Source organism: Alosa sapidissima, chromosome 3, assembly GCF_018492685.1.
Source record: "Alosa sapidissima isolate fAloSap1 chromosome 3, fAloSap1.pri, whole genome shotgun sequence".
Taxonomy (NCBI): domain Eukaryota; kingdom Metazoa; phylum Chordata; class Actinopteri; order Clupeiformes; family Clupeidae; genus Alosa; species Alosa sapidissima.
In genome coordinates, this window is record NC_055959.1 from 31,348,633 (window position 1) to 31,368,264 (window position 19,632).

General features: G+C 39.9%; 1 protein-coding gene across 3 annotated transcripts; it reads right to left on the reverse strand.

The window, feature by feature from the left end:
• Positions 1 to 1,866: 1,866 nt before the first annotated feature.
• LOC121705597 (diencephalon/mesencephalon homeobox protein 1-A-like) lies at positions 1,867 to 19,416 on the reverse strand. Of its 3 annotated transcripts, none has more exons than XM_042086671.1 (6): positions 19,344 to 19,416; positions 12,828 to 12,970; positions 12,564 to 12,742; positions 2,757 to 2,837; positions 2,537 to 2,657; positions 1,867 to 2,405 (listed from the first exon to the last, which is right to left on the reverse strand). In XM_042086671.1, exons 2-6 carry the CDS (start codon positions 12,958 to 12,960, stop codon positions 2,029 to 2,031), a joined length of 891 nt encoding a protein of 296 aa, XP_041942605.1. In that variant the 5' UTR covers positions 12,961 to 12,970; positions 19,344 to 19,416; the 3' UTR covers positions 1,867 to 2,028. The 3 variants fall into 3 exon arrangements, with proteins under 3 accessions (XP_041942605.1, XP_041942604.1, XP_041942606.1); XM_042086670.1 differs by lacking the exon at positions 19,344 to 19,416 and adding an exon at positions 13,710 to 13,736; XM_042086672.1 differs by lacking the exon at positions 19,344 to 19,416 and having other exon boundaries at positions 12,564 to 12,710; positions 12,828 to 12,916.
• Between the last annotated feature and the right edge of the window lie 216 nt (positions 19,417 to 19,632).

Genomic DNA, 19,632 nt, shown 5'->3' on the forward strand with positions numbered 1-19,632 from the left:
TGCATCCACAAAGCGATGGGCTGGTCGAACGGTTTAACCGGACGCTAGCAGTGCAGCTGGCCATATTGGCCGACCGCCGACAAAAGGACTGGGACTTACACTTGCCCCTGGTGCTCTGGGCATATCGCACAGCGGTGCAAGAGTCAACGAAATGCACACCGGCAGCTCTGATGTTCGGGCGAGAGCTACGCACGCCGGTGGACTTGGTGTTCGGTTCGCCTCCGGAAGCGGAGATTGGAGGTAAGCCAGGGCTGGAATACTACAAGCAGCTACGCGAGAGATTGAAAGAAGTACACGAGTTGGCCCGGCAGGCTATGAGTGAAGCTGGAATACGTCAAAAGCGAGCTTACGATACGCGCTGTCGCGGCCAGGAGTTCCAGACCGGCGATAAAGTTTGGGTGTACTGCCCGGAGAGAAAGAAAGGCATTTCCCCGAAACTCACTAGCCAGTGGTCTATCGTGCGAGACTGATTAAGCGTCGGAGAGTTGTGGCTCTCCACCGTGATCGACTGGCCCCGTATCGACCCCTGGCCTCAGCTGAGGGTCGTGGAGACTTTGACACTGACCCCAATGGAGCTGTGGCTCTAACACCGGTCACCGTGCAGCCTTCACCGGAAGTCACCGCCGCGACAGCGGGGCGCCCACAACGCCAGTGTCGCGTCCTAGCCAGGCTCATGGACTGACGTAGGGTAAGACTTGAGTCAAGGGGACATGGACTAAGTCTCGGGGGGCTGTGTAATGATCTGAGCCTAGCTGTTCATGACTGTGCTCCCATGATGCTGTGCAGCGTGTGTATGTGTGTAATGTTCATGTTCTAAACCAGGTGGGTTGACAACGTTGTATGTCCTGTCTGTTGTGTTTATGTTTATAGTTGATTACAGTGTTCATAACCGGGTCTAACTAGTGTGTGTTGTAGATACAGCCTCACATAGATGTTTAGTGCTGGAGCATAAGGGCCAGGTCTGGCCCGGAATTATGTGTTCGTGTGTTTTGGTGCATAACCAATAAAAACCATTCTGAGACAACCTTGCAGATTGTTACAATATATTATCCATAGAGTTCTACTAATGGGACACTGAAATTGAATAAAATTATAAATATCACATAGCTCAGACAGTTGTTCTAGCCGTTTTTACTTGTATTTTTTAAAAATATGTTTGAAATACTATGCAAGGATGACTGAATGTCAATGGGCTTGTGCGCTATGCACGAATATAACTTCAACAATGCATTTTGCCCAATAATCCAGACTTGAGGACCATGGCTTCAGTTTATTTTTTGGAACAATGTCACAGGCTTTGCAAAAAGGTTGCTGTAAGCCTGGAGCCGTAGGCTACCATCGCGGCAGTCTACGACCAGTGCCCAGTCCGTAAGTAAAACGTTATTGTCAACTCAAGGAAGTGCTATGTTATACAGGTTTAATGCACTCGCTATCCTAGGCTAGTAGGTTTAATGCCCATTTGGACAATGCTAGCACTTGCTAGCCAAGCTAAGTTCATGCCATGAAGCTAAAATTAGTTGATAACAGCCGTCATGTTACGGACGAAACCGACTAGCTGTTAGCCAATCACAGTCAAGCAGCTTAGCTCGTTGAATATTAATAAAAACTGGTGCAAATCGAGCTGAGTCTTCCTGCAGGCTTTCTATACCACGCTAGAATGGCTTGAAACAAGGTAACCAAGTTATGTTTTCGACAAAAAATTTTAGAGTCCATGGTAGAACTTCAGACATTACCACAAAGTAATGAAATACGTGTGGCAGGGCACCTTTAAGATCTCATACAAGTGCACAATCTACTATAATTGCCCATTTACCTAAGCCATTTTTTTTATTTGAACACAATTTGAACTTACGATTCTAATTCTAATTCTAATAAAATATTCTGTGAGATCTGTGTGTTCACAAAGATATCTGGGAAATGTAGATCTTTGATGAATAAGGACCAACACAAAACAGTGGCCAACTTAGTCTTGCATTCAGTGTTCGAAGGATGTGATTTTCCTGGTCAGACCATGACACCAGATAGCACTTAGTTGGATAGAGTGTCCAAACCAAGAGCTACTGTGTGGTGCTTGGCTTTAAGACACAAGTTTTCAATGCTGGTGGTTTGATGGTTAGGAAGCCCATCTGAGGCCTGAAGGGGTTGGGCATTCCAGAATCGTGAATGATGGGGTAGAGATTGAATGAAAGAACAGGGCACGGAAGAAAGAGTTGCTGGAATACTGATATTCATTCCTAGGTGTGGAATGGAAACAGGAGCACACATTTGAAAAGAGGGGACATGCATCAGGTTGTTGGAGGTGGCTGTGTTCTGGGAAAACTGCTCCTGCAGGCAGAGGAGGCTGACTGGTGAAGAGGTGTAGGAGTGTATTTGAGAGATCCCAGTGCTGACACCTAAACAGGTTGCTGTGGAGTGAACAATTTTATTGAAATTATTTTGGTTTTCTTTTTTATTTAATGAGTCCTAACATTTTACATTTATTTTCCACTGAAGATGAAAGAAAATATGTCACTTGGTTAAGGACTATTGTACTTACAGTAGGGGAACTGGACGTTATCTGTTAATTCTTCTGGCTTGTAAGAGGTGTCCTTGTTGTTGTACTCCCTGGACTGCTTTACTGAGCTCAAGCCTGTAGGTGATTTGTGTTTAGGCTCCTCCTCCATTAATGTAGAGGAAAAGGACAAATCATTTTCAAAGGTGATGACAGAGGGCAGTTTCTTCACATCAGCTGATTTAAAAATGTTCTTTGCAGTTACCTCTTTCTGCTTCGGCAACTGCTCTTTCTGAAGAATGTGCTGTATTTTGCGAAATTTAGCACGGCGATTTTTAAACCATACCTAGAGATAAAAAAAACAAAACAATAGTTGCTCGTCACATAAATAAGTGATCTGGGGCCTAAAACATTCTTACACAGATTTGATCTTAAAGTGTGCATACGCTCAAATCCAACTTCTCAGGGCAATTTCTCTGTTGCTAGCTTAGCCACTTTTTAGAGTTTAACACAGTTTTAAACTCGTGTTAAGACAAATACGTCACGTGACTTCTTACTCCCTATTGCTTTGTCATCAGCACCTCTGGTTTAATCTGCTACTGCGATTTACCTTGATCTCAGTTGAAGGGTTGTCAAAAGTTTTCATATCAACCACTAGAGGGCACCTGTATATTAGCTTAGTCTTGACACAGATGAAGTTTAAGGAAAGATCAGAGCAGTTTTATCCCAGAAATAGACCAATATTATACCCTCTACACAATTGGCAAGCGTGTATGCTATTAATTTCCTAGAATTTATTTGAATGTGTGAATTAAATGCAAAATTATGTTATCGCCACTATCTTTGGTTGATATGTTCTGAGCTGCACCAAATTCAACCCTGGACTATGTTAAGGGCATTCTTGCTACCTTTAGTTAAAAGCACATTCTCACTACATTTAGTTATAAGCATTTATCCTGGTCATTGTAAGTGCCATTCACACATGCTATATATATATTTCTTGTCAGCACAGTCTAGGCTACCCAGATCTACCACCATTTCATGTATTAATACTTGCATTGATTTGATTTTTAAAAAGACAAAAAGCGTATTATACAATTCTTACATTTTGAAATGTATCTCACCACAGCAAGCTGCTAGCTGGACATGACTTTCATGTATGTGTAGGCCATATACTCTCCTGAATCTGGCAATATAAGAACCATGGTGGAGCGGGACTCCAGGGCTGAGCAATTTACAGAAAGATGTGGTGTGTGCCTTACAGAAATAAATGGCATTTTTTTATTTAGTGATGACAAATTACCTTTCTGCGCTCCATATCTGTTACACAAACTGATCTGACTTGACCCGAGCTTGTGTGTTAGCCTGTGTGTGCACTCATGATGATTCTCTACAACAACTTTTTACTGCATTGCAATGAACAAAGTAAAGGCAAAAAAGTCTTTGTCGAACAAAATGGGATGCAATGCAGGAATTTGCTAGGATCTCAAAACTGGATTTTAAACATGCTTTGCCATAGAGAAACATATGATAGCATTGGATTACGAACATGCTTTGTAGAGATGCGCGGTTGGTGGTTACAGCCGTGGACTCTGCGGATAATCCGCAGATCGGGCGGATGACGTGACGGAAAATAATATTTTAATTAAATTCGGGCGGGTGGCGGTTGAACTAATCAAATAAAAATATATATATACATTGTAAAATATTGTTACACACCTACATACTAAAGGTAACAGAAAGTTTAAATTAAGTAGCCTATGGTAGCCTACCAGCATTTTTCTCTCTCCAGTGTGCAATAAGAAAGTAGAATACAGTGCAAGTTGACCGATGATTCATCTCCCATGTCGCGTCTTGTTGCAGCGCCTTGGTAGGCCACAAGCAAACCTGCAAACTATGAGCCCAGCTGTCAGTATTGGACAGTGTTGGGGTAACGAGTTACAAAGTAGCCTAATGCGTCACTGTAATTTAGTTATTGGGTAAGGAAGTAAGGTAACGCATTACAATTAAAATTCCAGTAATTAACGTCCATCCCTGCGTTACTCACAATATCTCTAATATATTGACTTATTGTTTCCATAGCAGCATGCAGTAATTGCTTTGGTCTATTTAAAATATAGATCAGCCTACATCAGGGTAGGAATTTCACGGCCGTCGTTGCCCCTTGCGTTGGCCGTGATGCCCCTTTCAAAATCAGAGGTTTACAGGCCACTGTGGCCTTGTTGTCTCCTTTCAATATTCTGGTTTGCGTCCGACTAATAGTGTATTTTATTAGCCTATGGCCTGTCAAAATAATCTTAGCATTCACAGTGCAAATTAATTTAGTCTTTTACGCAGTGGAGAAAGTGACCGCGCACGGCAAGCAAGAAAGTGCGTCCAAATTCACCCATTCATGTCAGTTGAACTACTCGCGAAGTAGCCTACTCATTATACAGACATCACAAGTACCACATTAAATGAAAGAGCTTTTTCTCAGCGTTTAAACGATGTTAGCCGTGGTGAACGGTTCGCGAGACAAGTAAATAGGCCTAATATGATTAAATTGAATCATAAATTCTAGGTTCTGCGTCTGATCTCCCTAACTATTCATCTCGGTGGAATAGTTCACGAACCCTTCGTTCAACACATGACAAACCATATATCAAAATAAACAGCAGACCTTACCGAACACAAAGGTGTAAAGCTGTACAGTTAACTGTTCCAGAGTAATCCGGTTTTGAATTTGCAGCAAATTTCGACATGCATGTCTCCAAATTTGGGTTTTAAGTTTCACAATGTGTTTAAATTTTTCTACATGATTTCATAACAGGCCAAATACTAAATAAATGTTACAAATATCGCCTAGATATCGGTAAATATTAAAATCAGAGGATATACAGCTGACTAAGAGTTTGTGAAAGTAGCCTTAATGATCAGAAAATGCTAAGGGCTTCTACATACTCGACGCACCCGACCGGTAGCGCGACAACGTGACGTCAAAATGACGTAGATCTTGCTGGCGCGCCAGGATTGAAGCCAGGTAGCGCGAGGTAGCGCACCACTCATTTTTTTTCAGACGAGCGCGACAAGGCGGAAACAGGAAGATGGACTAGTTCGAGGGCAAGCGAGAGTTGCAGTGTTTTGTTACAGTCGTGAATTTTTAATAGTTTGCTGGATAAGTTAAAGTTACCAGTGAGAGTTGCAACACATGGAATTAAGAGGAAAGAATAGAAACGATTTATTTTCAAACAAAGGATATCTATTAAGGCCTTAACAAAATCTCTTTCCACTTAAGGAAATTACACAAACTCAGCCAGCTCCTAGCTAGCTAGCCAGCTAACTAAACTGTTTAAATTATTAAAATTTCCCTCGGGATGACTAAAGTATCTATCTATATATCCATTTATCTATCTATCTATCTACCTGTGCACACACCTTGGAAACTAGATGATAATGATGATGGTAGTTGTGAATAGTAGCAACCAAAGTCTGAAGTACCATCACAGAGGCTAGCTAGGTAGGTAGCTACTAGTGTTTCTTACTGTAGCTTCTTCTGACTACATACATTATTAGTGCACATGGTAGAGCACGCATTCTCTTCCTGCATCGCTCTCCCTCAAACAGGTTGGCTTAAGCCCACACCTATATGGGCAGTTCCAGCGTTATGGATGTGACAATTGGACTCATATTGGTAAACAAAATGCCTTAGAGTGGGGGCAAAATTAGTATCAGTGAATTCATTTGCATAACTTTTAATGTAACCTCTGTCCTCTGAATGCTGAGAAATCCTCAAATTTCATATAATCAATTTCATCCTAAGAATACAAGGCATTTTATCAGCGTTATGGATGTGACATGAAATGGACACACTTTTGTGAGAGATTACAGGTTTTCTACAAACTCTGTGAATTTTGAAGGAAACTGCCGAACCTATGATATATGTAGCATGAAGGAGACTTGAATGAACACAAAAAGTGTGTTTTTGAAATTATGCGTCATTTTCGTAATGCATTATGTAGGAAATACTGGCGTTATGGATGTGACGGTTTCACGTTATGGATGTGACGTGTCTGAACCAGTCCTCGACAAACTACATAAAACACATAATTAAGTAGTGAATTTTGATATGAAACAATTGAAATAGTAATCATGAAAAACTAGCGATGAAATTATTGCTTCCTCAGTGCCCAATAAGATCCACAGGAAGAATCAGGACAACAAGTAATTTAAAATATAATATATATATATATATATATATATATATATATATATATATATATATATATATATATATATATATATATTATTTTTTTTTTACCGTCATCAATTTTGGTCAGTGATTCCCGGGTTACTGAAACACCAGGGAACATGAAACTTGGTGGCCACTTCCCTAAATAACTAGCCCTACCTGAACCGTTGCACCCAAGATGACAAAATATTTATGGTATGTTAGTCTCAAGAGCCCACATCAACCTAACCCATACCCACTCATTTGTGATTTGCACACATAAAGTACATGCACACGCACAGTCGCACACATACAGACAGGCAAGCACACACACACACATAAACACATACAGACAGGCAAGCACACACACACACACACACACACACACACACACACACACATGCACAAACACCCACCCACATGAATGCAGACACATAAACACACACACACAGGCACGCATACGTATGTGCGCATGGAAACACACACACGCACACGCGCACACACACACAAACACAGGCACGCATATGCACATGCACACACACAAACACACACACACCACACACACTCTTATAAACAAAAGCAAACTCACATATGCACACACTCATTTACATGCACATGAGTTGCAGGAGTAGGAGATGGAGACAAATTGACAAGCGCGATTTATTTTTGCGAAAAGAATATGCAGGACTGAGAGGCGGTCATATTTTGTACCGCTATGCGGTACATCTAGTTTATTGCTACCGTTACTAATGTTACTCTGTGGGTATTATCTACAAAGGACCTGACACTTCAAATGCTGGCATATCGCGTCACAATTAAAATTAAACTGTGTTAAGCAGACGTGAGCGGCAGGCTGAACAGATCTGCAACAGAATGAGGTTGCTATGTTAACTCCAGCTGCAAAGTCAGCCATCTTCACCAGCTAACACGATAATCCAGTTACTGTACAACAACAGTATGACAGTTACAGGAAGATAATCGCTCAGATTTTCGTTATTAGGCCACTTGAAAATAGGCTATGGCTAGGCTAATCACTGGAGGTATTTTAATATTATGTTTGTTTTGCTAATAGTTAGGCAAGGCCTTGTGGTTTTGATCAACCTACTGTAATAATCTTTGAAATGTCAATTGTAGGCCTAAACACTAAGGTGAAATGCGTTGAAACTGACATGCCACTAGAACAGACGTTTTATCGGCTTTGAGGTATAACAAAATCTCCAGTCTTGTAAATTCACATTATGTAACATCCATAACGTCACATCCATAACGCACCATTAAGGGTTTTAAAAGTAAGAAAGGGGCACAATTTGGTCATCACACTTTACATTGATATAAATCAGTTTTGCACAGACACTATGGACATTGTCGCATCAACACTGTATGTGTAGCATAAACGTTTCCTATAAAACGTTATGGATGTGACATGGCCATGGAACTTGCTGACTTAAAAACAAAAGCCTTACAAATGTAAGGAGTTGTGCTCTTAAAGGCAAGCTGAGCATAGACATTACTCTACCATTCCCTTGTCAATCTGGAATTTGTTAAATGACACAATTTGTTTGAACCTTGGGTCCATTTATCCACTTTTTTTAAATATGTATAATATTACCATGTGAAAAATGTTGTTTCTGTATGGTTGCACACCATATTTAGGATGTAAAAAGAGTGTAATTCTCCATCAAAATCAATCAGATCAGTTACAAACAATAAAATATAGACCTAAATGAAGATTTTAACAACAGTTCTATTTGCGTATGCACAACTTTTTTTTTCCATGGTAAGGATGACCTTTGCTTGGAATTGCCCCCATGCAAATCAAAACAGTTTGTGCAAGGACTGCTTATGCAGACTACAACTGGTGCTGTGTAGCCTACACAACTTTGTTCACAATTGATGCATTAAGCTAACTTTGCAAAGTTAGTATAGCCTATCACAAGTTGTCAATCACGTTGTCAATCGCAAAACATTAATTTATTCAAACATCTCTACCGAACCTGTAGTTTAATTTATGAGGACGAAGAGAAAGCACCTGTTTGGCCAAGTGCGCATTTCTGCATCGTACAGTGTAGACTATTTGAGGCGGGTTACCAGCAAACAATGTTTACCTAATGCGTTAACTCAAGACTTCAAGGCCATAGTATAAAACGTTTTCTAAACAACAAAAACAGAAAGGATGCAGGCAGCAAATGTAGAGGAGTCATTTCCGATGGAAGAACAAAATGCTGAATGATGCCCAAAGCTTTACTGATGTTAAAGCACACACACATAACGGTAAAATAAAAGTAAATAAAATGTAAATTTATCAAAGGTGACAAAATGAATATAGGCCTAGGCTATTGTTCGGTGTGAAAGTAGGCCTAGGCTACTTTTAGCTGACCAGTACTGAACCTGAAATTGCGAATATTAACAATGTAGCCTAGCTCTTTGAATATTGCACCCTGGTTAGAGACCAAGTAAAGTAACGAGTAACAAGTTACTTTACAAAATGACTAACGAGTAACAAGTAACTTGTACTAATGAGTTACAAGTTAGAGGTAACTAACTTGTAACTCATAACTTTTTTTTGAGTAACTACCCCAACACTGCTACTACTATAGGGGCTTTAGCTTTTAAATATCTTTGCTGCATTGGATCAGTCTCTTTTCTAGAACAGGCAAGAGCGCCTTGCATCGCCTATAGACCTTAAAACAACCAGCAGATGGCGGGCGGGTGCGGTTTTGAAAATTGGTCAAAAAATATTGGTGCAGTTGGATGGACAGATGATGATTTTTGTGTTGTGTTTCGGATAAAATAATAGCCCATCCACGCATCTCTAATGCTTTGGCACAAAAATACACAAAAATGTGGGGTAAGTGGAGCTATATGAAGTTATTATTTTGCCGTCATTTCGTCTGTTTTTATAACCCAGAAGGATCGATGTACTTGGTATCAATTAACTTTATCTCCTTTTTCATCTGACATACCTGCCATATCTATGCGATCACAGGTTCGCGAGTAATTCAAACGAGAGTAATGGGTGCGCAGGTGAAAGCAAAGCAGTATAGACTGTAAATATGATGCAATTTGATTTCAGGATTTTTTAAAATGTGCGTACTTGATCATACAGACAAGTGCTAAGTCTCGTTGAAAAGCAATTACGCAATTAACGCAATATCTCGCTGCAACTAATAGTTGCAGAGCAATGTAACAGAGAAGAATGGATGTGTTTTTCACGCACTTTGCGACAATCGAGCTCTAAGGGTTAATGTGTATGATTACCCTGATAGCCTCTGGGGGTATGCCAAGTTTCATTGAATACACACACACCATTACACTGCAAAAACTACATACCTAACCAAGTGTTATAAATCTTATATTAAGATCAAAAATAAAAAGACTTACCTTGTACCTTTTCAGCAAGATAATTTTGACTTGAATTAAGCAAATGTTACTCGCTTTCAAGTTCAAGTTTCACTTTATTTATCCTTAGAAAAGGAAATTTAGTGTGCAGCAGGATGTCTAAAACGCATACACAGAAAAAGCACCGCCAGATGCCAACAACATTGACAACACAGGACACACAACAAGAAAATTAATGTAATAAAGGGACATATTCAAGAGAAAGAGGTTTTTAAAATTCAGTGCATTGTCAGATTGAAGCGTTACTTCAGTTGAGATTAGGTATTTCACTTGATGAAGATGACCATGTGTGTTTCCATCACATGGAAGTATTCATAACAAGGTATGAGGGCTTGTATGGATCCAAGAGGCATTCATAAAAAGAAGATAACTCCTTAGTATTGATTTTTCTGCATCTGACAATGAATTGAATTTTAGAAACCTCTTTTTCTTTATATGTTCCTTTGTTACATTAATTTTCCAACTTCTTTCCCAGATCACATGGAGACAAAGCACTGATCTCCATCTTGATGCTCTTTGTCTGTGTTTCACAGAGGACCTAACCAGGTGGCTAGTAATTATTAAAGTACTCACATAGGCACTGATAGGTTGAAGCTGGTGTTGAAAACTCGTTACAAAGATGGCAATTATACTAAATCCTCTTGCTGCATGTATGATGACCAGTCAGTCGTATGTGTTTATAATTTACTTGATCAGTTTATTTCCTGTAAATAAGATTTATGTATGAGTAGTATGTTGTTAATGTTACAATTATTATTTGGAGCAATTCAACTATGAACCATAAACTGTGTGTTTAGATTGGATATGTGCAGCAAACAAGTGACTCTCTTACTCTTAGATTGACTTCCATTGTATTAAAAGAGCACCACATGTGGTGCAAAGTGGTACTGCAGATCCAGTACAAATTCAGTGGATTTATAGACAATGTTTTTCAAAAAATCTTATCTCAATAAAGAAACTAAGCAACAAGCCCGCATTTTGGACAGATGATCCTCACATACAGAATGATATATGGTAAAATGTAAAAAAATCCTATTAACTGTCCACGTGGTGAAATGAGAAGATGAAAACGGGCTTTTTGAAAATCAAGCCCAATTTAAAACAAAATGCTCTGACAATATGATAATGATACCAACCAAAGTTAATGCCTCTCCGATGAATTGAGCAGGCTCGCGATTTTTGTTGCTGTCATTCCTAACTGCACATAAGCTGTAATCATCTCGGCAGGGATATCCTGCCTGGGCCGGCCTCGTGTGATACAAGGGGACTCTAGGGCCGCTACGGCCTCGTCTTGGACCGATCTGGCTGCCATCTTGCCGTCAACCAACCGCGTTTATTGATCTAAAGCTAAATCATGATCATGGTAGGCGCATTTAATTTGTCGTCACCAGAGCACCACCCACATACATCTCATTAACAATCCAGCTCATTTGCATGTTGTGAACTTGAAAATGAAAATAAAAATCGAGAAATGGGAAAATAAATCGCAAGCAGGTGTCAGTTTTCATTTTATTTATCATTTTGGCATACATTGTGCGCATTGTCAGGAAAAGGCAAAGTCAAAGTGAAGTTTGCATTTTCATTTTCCAACTAACATTTTCATTTTCGGCAGTAATATACCAGGATGGTAATGAAAATGAAATGACAAATAGACGTTTTCAATTTATTTTTATTTTTGTCACAAATGTATCGTGTTTGTCAGGAAAATTAAAAGCCAAATGTATATATTTCATTTTATTTTTTAAATTTGGCAGGATAATTGCACTGACACTTTGAAAATTAAATGGCAAAACGAGATTTTCATTTTAATTTCACTGTTTTCATTTTAATTGTATTAATGGCAGGAAAAACCCCCCATACTAGGGTGCATCTAGATTTCTAGGCTAGGCGTTCAGTGAAACGTCTAAGGGCCGGGATACACCAACCTAACGACTGACCGTTGGCAGAAAAGCAGTCGGACTGATCAGTCGGCTCCCATCTCCTTTAGTGGGTCAAAAAATTGGCGCGGAACACACCGAAGTGACACCGACGCCGAGCATACGTTCTGCGTGCGCGCGAGACGTAATACATTTCTATAACAGCAGCCAATGGACTGAAATAGCACTAGTTTCTGACTTTGAAATCAAACGTTTATGACATAACGCTTCTGTTATTAAGTGACATTTAGGGTTAGGGTTCATGTGTCATGACAGTGTCATGTCACTCAATGTTTTTTTATTTAAATGGTATTTCATTGGTAATACAATTGATAGCAATGCAGCATGAATGTGGCTTAGATGTGAAATGGGAAAGACCTCATTAAAAAACATCATACAGTATATGACTTAAACAATTTGTTAACCACCTCTGGATGCCGTGTGCCTTCAGGTAGGAAAACATTCAGCAAATCTTGACCTAAATGAATGACCTAAACTAATATGTAAGTGCAATTAATGTCAAATTAAAACGTCAAATTGGGTTACTTACTTGAACACGTGCCTCTGGCAGATTTGTGCATATGGCCAGTCTTTCACGCATGACAACATCAGGGTAGTGGGTCTTCTGGAATATCCTCTCCAATGCTTCTAACTGTTGTGCTGTGAATGCTGTGCGGCTCCGACGCTGTTTCCGGTGCTGAGAACCATAGCGAGCCTCTAGAATGATGTCTTAAAACAGTACTTATGTTCATTTAACTGGAATAGTGTGATAATGTAGGCTATGTGTGTGATTTGGTTTCTATGTCGCACTTACCACCCAGTCTCTCAGCAAGAGTTAATGCCTGAACAGATGTCTGCCAATTACAGGAATGTTGTAAATGCTGGTACATAGCACTCAAAGAATTCATTGCATGAAGGTTGCATCCATTCACTTCACAGTGCTGCATAGCAAAACATCTGTGGATGAGACACATATATTCCTTTTAAGAGAGAACTGTGACCAGTGATCGCCAAAAATCGCTAAGTTTGCAAATGTTAACATCACATCATTATTGCTGATTTTCCCAATAGTCGCGCATGTTTACACATTTCCATGTCTGTTACCCTGTGACAAGATTTGACAGCAAACCATGTCCGAAATTCAAATCCAGCAGCAGCAAAATTAGCTGAACCTTTTTTACCACTCAATATTACCAAAGACCCTTGATTACTAGCTTTAATCCTCTCTGATATTACTGTAGCTGGCAATGACCTCTTGGAAGTGAGAAACACTTGTCGCATTAACTACAGCTAGCAACGTCCTCTGATGACATGTAACGGTATAGGTTGCTAGGTTTTTTTAATGTAATGTTCGTAATTTTATGTAATGTCATGTTCATTTTTTGTATTAATTTGTCTAGTTAAATGTATTCTCTTTATTTACGTTATTTTCGTAGTTTCATAGTTTTCATGTTATTCTTAGTCCCTTCTACTGCTTCCAAGTCGGCTGATGTCGTTAACGTTGGTCCATTGGGAATTTGTTATGGCTATTAGCTTTTGCCCTGGGCTGACATTCTTCCATCCATCCGTGAGCGGGGCTGCACTTTCTCGGGAAAAGATTACTCTGCGAAAGATCTGCCGCGGTCGCCGAGCTGCTGCTGACCTGCGAGCTGCCATGCCAACTGCCTAGAGTCTGGATTGAGCGGACTAAGGTTACCGTTAAAGTTGAAGAACTCAATCTCACAGAGCAAACTGTCGTTGTCAAAAGTCCACCGAGTTGCTGATCTGTAAGATCGCCCACGACTTCAGACTGTTATGGTTCCAGTGATCTCCAGACTGCAGCAGCCTACAAGGCCTAACGTTAACGTTAAATCCTCCGGGTTGGTCTGAAGACACAGCTGTGCGCCATTATCATTGCCACTGGACTGAGTTGGACTATGTTAACACAGACTTTTTTTAAAAATATTAATATTTTTTTATTTCTTATTTATTTATTTTATTATTTGTTCATTTTTGTTTGCCGTCTGTCTTGTATATCTACTGTTAGGTGTCTCGGGTACGTTGGCGATTAGCCTACGCCGCTCTATCCGTCATCGTTTGTCTTGTGTCAATTGTCATTTTGTAAATTTCTTTGTTTATGCCTTAACCCTCTATACCCCATAGCGGCTGTCGAAGGCCGTGCTATATTCTCATGTAACGGCCGCGGCCGGCCGCAATTCTTAGAGACATCTGCTACAGTATTACCTTCATCCATGAAATAATACAGTGTTAGTGAATACATGAAGACTAGACTTTTATTTTGACACACTTAAATGGCTAGGTCCCTATTGACATTTCTCCGATATTTTTGAGTTTAGCCTACACACGCTGTTGACTGACCAGCTGAGGAGTTGGGGTGCCTCTGGAGTCATGGATTCTAACAAGTGTCCGCGTCTGTTCTCATTAGATGAGATGGTATTGATGTGCATCCACCATGTTTTGATGTCAGTGACGATCATATTGATGTAAGAAAATGACAAAATAAAAATATGAAAGTGTAATATATTTAACATTAGCATTGTCCCGTTTGTCATGACTAACTTAGCTGCCTCTCTCTGGCATCTTTGTATGGCTGTCACTGTGAAAGTCAGTTTGAGTTTAGCTAGCACCAGCAAAATATAGACATAATTCAGTGATGGGTTTTGAAGCCTGCAACAGCCACACAGCCATTAAAACGTGCGGTAGCCTACTATATAAGTATAAGTATAAGTATATATACTTTTTTGATCCTGTGAGGGAAATTTGGTCTCTGCATTTAACCCAATCGGTGAATTAGTGAAACACAAACAGCACACAGTGAACACACAGTGAGGTGAAGCACACACTAATCCCGGTGCAGTGAGCTGCCTGCTTCAACGGTGGCGCTCGGGGAGCAGTGAGGGGTTAGGTGCCTTGCTCAAGGGCACTTCAGCCGCGGCCCACTGGACGGGGCTCGAACCGGCAACCCTCCGGTTACAAGTCCAGAGTGCTAACCAGTGGGTCACGGCTGGACAAGGACACTTACTGTTGTAACATTAGCATAAGCGTCATGAACGTAACAGTTCTAAAATCGTGATAGCCTTGTTGATAAACTGCTTATTTCTTTCATGTCTGAAGCATTTGGTCCAGTGGTCTTTGAAGTTGCTGCGGCTGTCTAAAGTTTAATTGGCTATGATGGCTGATGGCGGCACAAAATCCATAACAAAATTCATAAATCGGTATACCGCAAAACCGCGGTAATTTCTTTCTTACCGACCGCGGTAAGAAAACATCCATACCGTCCCAGCACTAGCTGCTATTACATTAGAATTTTAGCAAAGTTGGATACCATGTAAAAATTTGATTCAATTTCCAAACCAGATTACTCAAGAACACCTTACTGTACAGAGGCATGCTTCATATCCTCATGTCCTGTAAGGTCTGCTGTTTATTTTGATTGTTTGCTATGTGTTGAGTAAAGTGTTTGTGAGATATACCACTACCACCATCATAGCAGTGTCTACATTCCCGTGTTTGTATGATGTGTGGCTAGAATCCTACAGGGACAACTTCATGATTGAAATGACCGCCCAACTTGCAAACTAATTTATAGATGTGACTTTCCCTCGGTGATTTCAAAATAGTGGAGGAAAACATTTTGTTTGGTTGTTTTACTAGGCTACCTGCTCTTGCCCTGCCGTTTCCACACATCTACAAAAGGGAACGCCCATCAAAGCGTCTTCATGGAGGGTAGCGTCGCGATTTGGGGAATTCGCATCGCTAGTGGATCAGGGGCGTAATATTCCGAGGTGGCATGAACGGACCAAAAGTTTGCAACAGAGTTGGCCACTGGTGGTCCTGTCATCTCATCACTTATTTTGTCACTTTGTATTCAATTGTAGTCCATGTGGACCTTCATGTACAATAATTTTGCATAATCCCTCTTTAAAAAGTGACTTTTAACAGTGTTTCCCACAGAATTGGATTCAATTTGTGGCGGTAGCTGACTTGGACAAAGGGGGGTAGTGTATAGGTCTAATTGAGTGCCTGTCACTTTAAGACGTTTGAGGGAACCCTTGCAATTGTAACACAGTTCAAAGGCTGCTGATGTGTGGATGCAATTCATAACGTTTTCTACATAGTTAAAATAAAGGTTCACGTACAGTATTCTAACGTTAGCTTTGAGATACTGCTTGATTTCATAACTTAACTTAGTTTAGTCTCTTCAATGTAGCCTACTATGTTGTGATAAGACCTTAGCAGAGTTCACTTCAATGCAGCAGTTTTGAACAAATTTGCGCAGCATGGTCACGATGCTAAGCGGATTTAATAGCAATTTAGCCAGACGTCTTCTATGCAATGCTTCTATGTGGCAACAACAATCCTTCAACAATCGTGAATATTTTGTTAAATGTACATGCAGAGGAATGGCAGCGGGCTACGAGAGAGAGCGGGGCGGGGCAAGGAAAGGCTGCGTGCGTAAAAAGCGCAGCTCAATGGGAATGCAAGGATTTGACCTTATATTTAATTTAAATTAAATTAAATTAAACATAGAATATGAATCTGTGGCGGCCGATTTTTATTTTGTGGAGCCCCGCCACAGATTAGTCAATGTATGGGAAACACTGTTTAAGCAAATTCAGTTGTTTATTTAAGATTTATGAGCGTATGTTTAACCCTTAGAGCCCTAGACTGTTTTAAGGGCATTTCCACTACCTTTAGTTAGAAGCATTTATCCTGGTCAAGTGCCATACACATAGCTATATATTGTTTGTTTTTTTCAGCAGAGTCTAGGCTACCCATATCTGCCACAATTTCATGTATTAATACTTGCATTGATTTAATTTTGAAATAATAAAAATACAAAAAGCATATTATAAAAATTCTTATATTTTGACATGTATCTCACCACTGCAAGCTACTACAAGCCACTACCTCCTTAATGTTTGATATTAAATTTTTGTAGGGGAGAGCTAAGACAAATGAAACAAACAAAAGGTTTTTTATAGGTTTTGAAAGTTTTTATAGGCTCGTGTTGGCAGTTTTGTTAAATTCTTCAAAATAAGTTTTGGATAACTTCAGATAAATTCAGTTTAATTTTTCTGAAAGTAGGCTAGTTAGACCTGACGGATCATCAGACTCATTCATATCAGTGAACTGAAACACTAGAACAACAAACCCTGATACACAATCTGTTTCCCCATAGATGGATATATGTTTCTTTTTTTCCTTTTTCTTCTTTTTTTTTAAAGAAAACAGCCAGGTTTAGGTAAGTAATAGTTTAAAGGATGAGACAGACGAGATGCCCTGTTGCCTACGGGGGTTTTCAAGGGGCAAAACTACAGCCTATAAAAAGGAATTAGCTCACCAAACTGCAACCTTCTGTGTCATCACACATTACCCTTTACGAGTTGAAATGGTAACTAATTTAATTGTAGAATAAACTAGCAATAACAGCATGCAAATAATAAGCCAATATTAGACCAAATGAAATTGCTAGACTATTAGAAATAACCTGAAATGAGCTTGACATTGAGGTCAGTGATTTAATGTTAGGCCTATCTCCTGTGCATCAACCTAACTAATTTTATACAATTGCTGATGACAGTCACTCTGAGGCTATTTACTTGGGGAAATTTACTTGGGGATATGATATAGTTTGGTGATAACACCTACATAACCACAATGTTCGTGTCCCTAACACCATTCAAAATTAAAATGGGCTACAGTTCAATCACTTTTTGTTTGCTCGTGTAGGCCTATTCTGAAATATATTTAAACTGGACTGAACTGCCACTTCTTGGTACGAGATCCACTGTCAGCTGCTCATTAGGGGCCATTTTACTGGGACACGTGCCCCAGAATTGAAGTGCTGTGTCCCAGACTATCCTGAAAAAGGAATATATAGCATGTATAGATGGCCAAAATAATTAGCTAAATATTATGTTAACTAGCTGAACAACACAGGTGACCACTAGGCCTTCTGCATAATTTCATGGAGTGCTGAAATGTACTATTTTGACAAAATAAGGCTGAACACCCTCCCAATTTTTTTATATGATTTCAACAAGAATTTGATCTTTCAAAAATTAAGTTTGGACCTGATACCTGTTTCAGTTTTTTGGAATATGGCTCTTAAGTGGGGCGAAGATGTGTTTTGTTCCATTTTTGAGCCTTAAAATCTGGGAAACTAATCATCTAAGAGTGACCAAATGTTGTACAGTGTTTAACCTGGTGCCAGAGGTGCTTACTGTAAAATCTAAGTCTTCTATCTGAAAAACTGGGGGCTCAACAAGTCTTCAATGTGCTATTTTTTTTCTCCAATTTGGAAGAAGTTTAAGTACCGACCATTCTAGGTTATACTTGAGCTACATCCCTGACATTTCATGTCTGGATGCTATTGGTAACACGTATTGACTGTAGAAAATTTGAAGGCTACAAGTGAGAGAGTTTTCCAGATATTGCTGTTTAAAAATGGCTTTTCAGCATTTGATGCCAAAAAAATGCCCAAAAACGACTAAACTACCAGTAAAGACCTAATATTTTGTATTTGTCCTATTAAGAAGTGTATCATCTTACTAGATTTTTTCAAGAAATTCTGAGATGGTCAGGTGGGAAGATTTTCAGAATTTAGGTGAAAGGAGATACAAATAATCAATTTTAACCACTGGATTTCTTTTCAAAGTGTACCAGATTGATACATTTAAACATTAAAATATACAACATTTCTTACTGGGGAGCATGCCCCCGTACCCCCCTGGGGGTCTTCTGCCCCAGTGCAGCTCGAGATCTAGTGACGCCCCATTGTGGGGCCTCTGTCTGTGCCCCCATTTCACTCTGTCTTGTGTTAGATTACAGTTCTGCCGGCTTTACAGGTTCTCATCAGTAGCTGTGACATAGTAGGCCAGGCCTATACCCGCTGAAAACACAAATTTTGGATTCAATTTCTTACCTGCGTGATCCATCTCTTCAAGGCATCCAAATAGACCTATGTCTTCTCAAAGATTCATATTGTTCTCGACAGTTCTTACAATCTGAGCTAGGCTGAATAAGTCATAGCTGTCAGTAAACCTTTCTTGTTCGTCCTCCACTTTTCAATCGGTTGTTCTCCAAACAAGGCACAGCCTGCGACTTTATAGCCGACTTGTGCAGGTCTAGGGGACTGGCAGGGAGGGATTTCAAAGAACACTTGACATGTTATAGGCTAGCCTATTAGTGGTCCTTAAGGCTGTCAATCGAGACAGTTTTTTTCACATTGTTTAGCCTAATAGACCATCCTCTCTTCAATTGCATGTTAGGCCTACGTTTAGAAAACAAGCTGAGGCCGATCTATAGCCAAGTTGGCCTACCTTACCGAAAGAGATAGCCTACGCATGCCGGTTACACCTGCTGCCTCCCTCCAAAGCTGCTGTCAGATTATGTTCCGGGGACACAATTTGCCTATGCGCGGGTCTGTTTTTTTTCTTCTTTTTCTTCATTTTAGTGAGCCAATCCGCCAACCTGACAATATATGCGTTTAACATTGATCCAAACCCGACCCCACCCGCAAATTCCTAATTTTAATGATAAGTAACGTGGTTGCATCAATATTATGTAGCCAAAATTAATGTTCGCCTACTTTAGGCTACTTCACAAGACATACA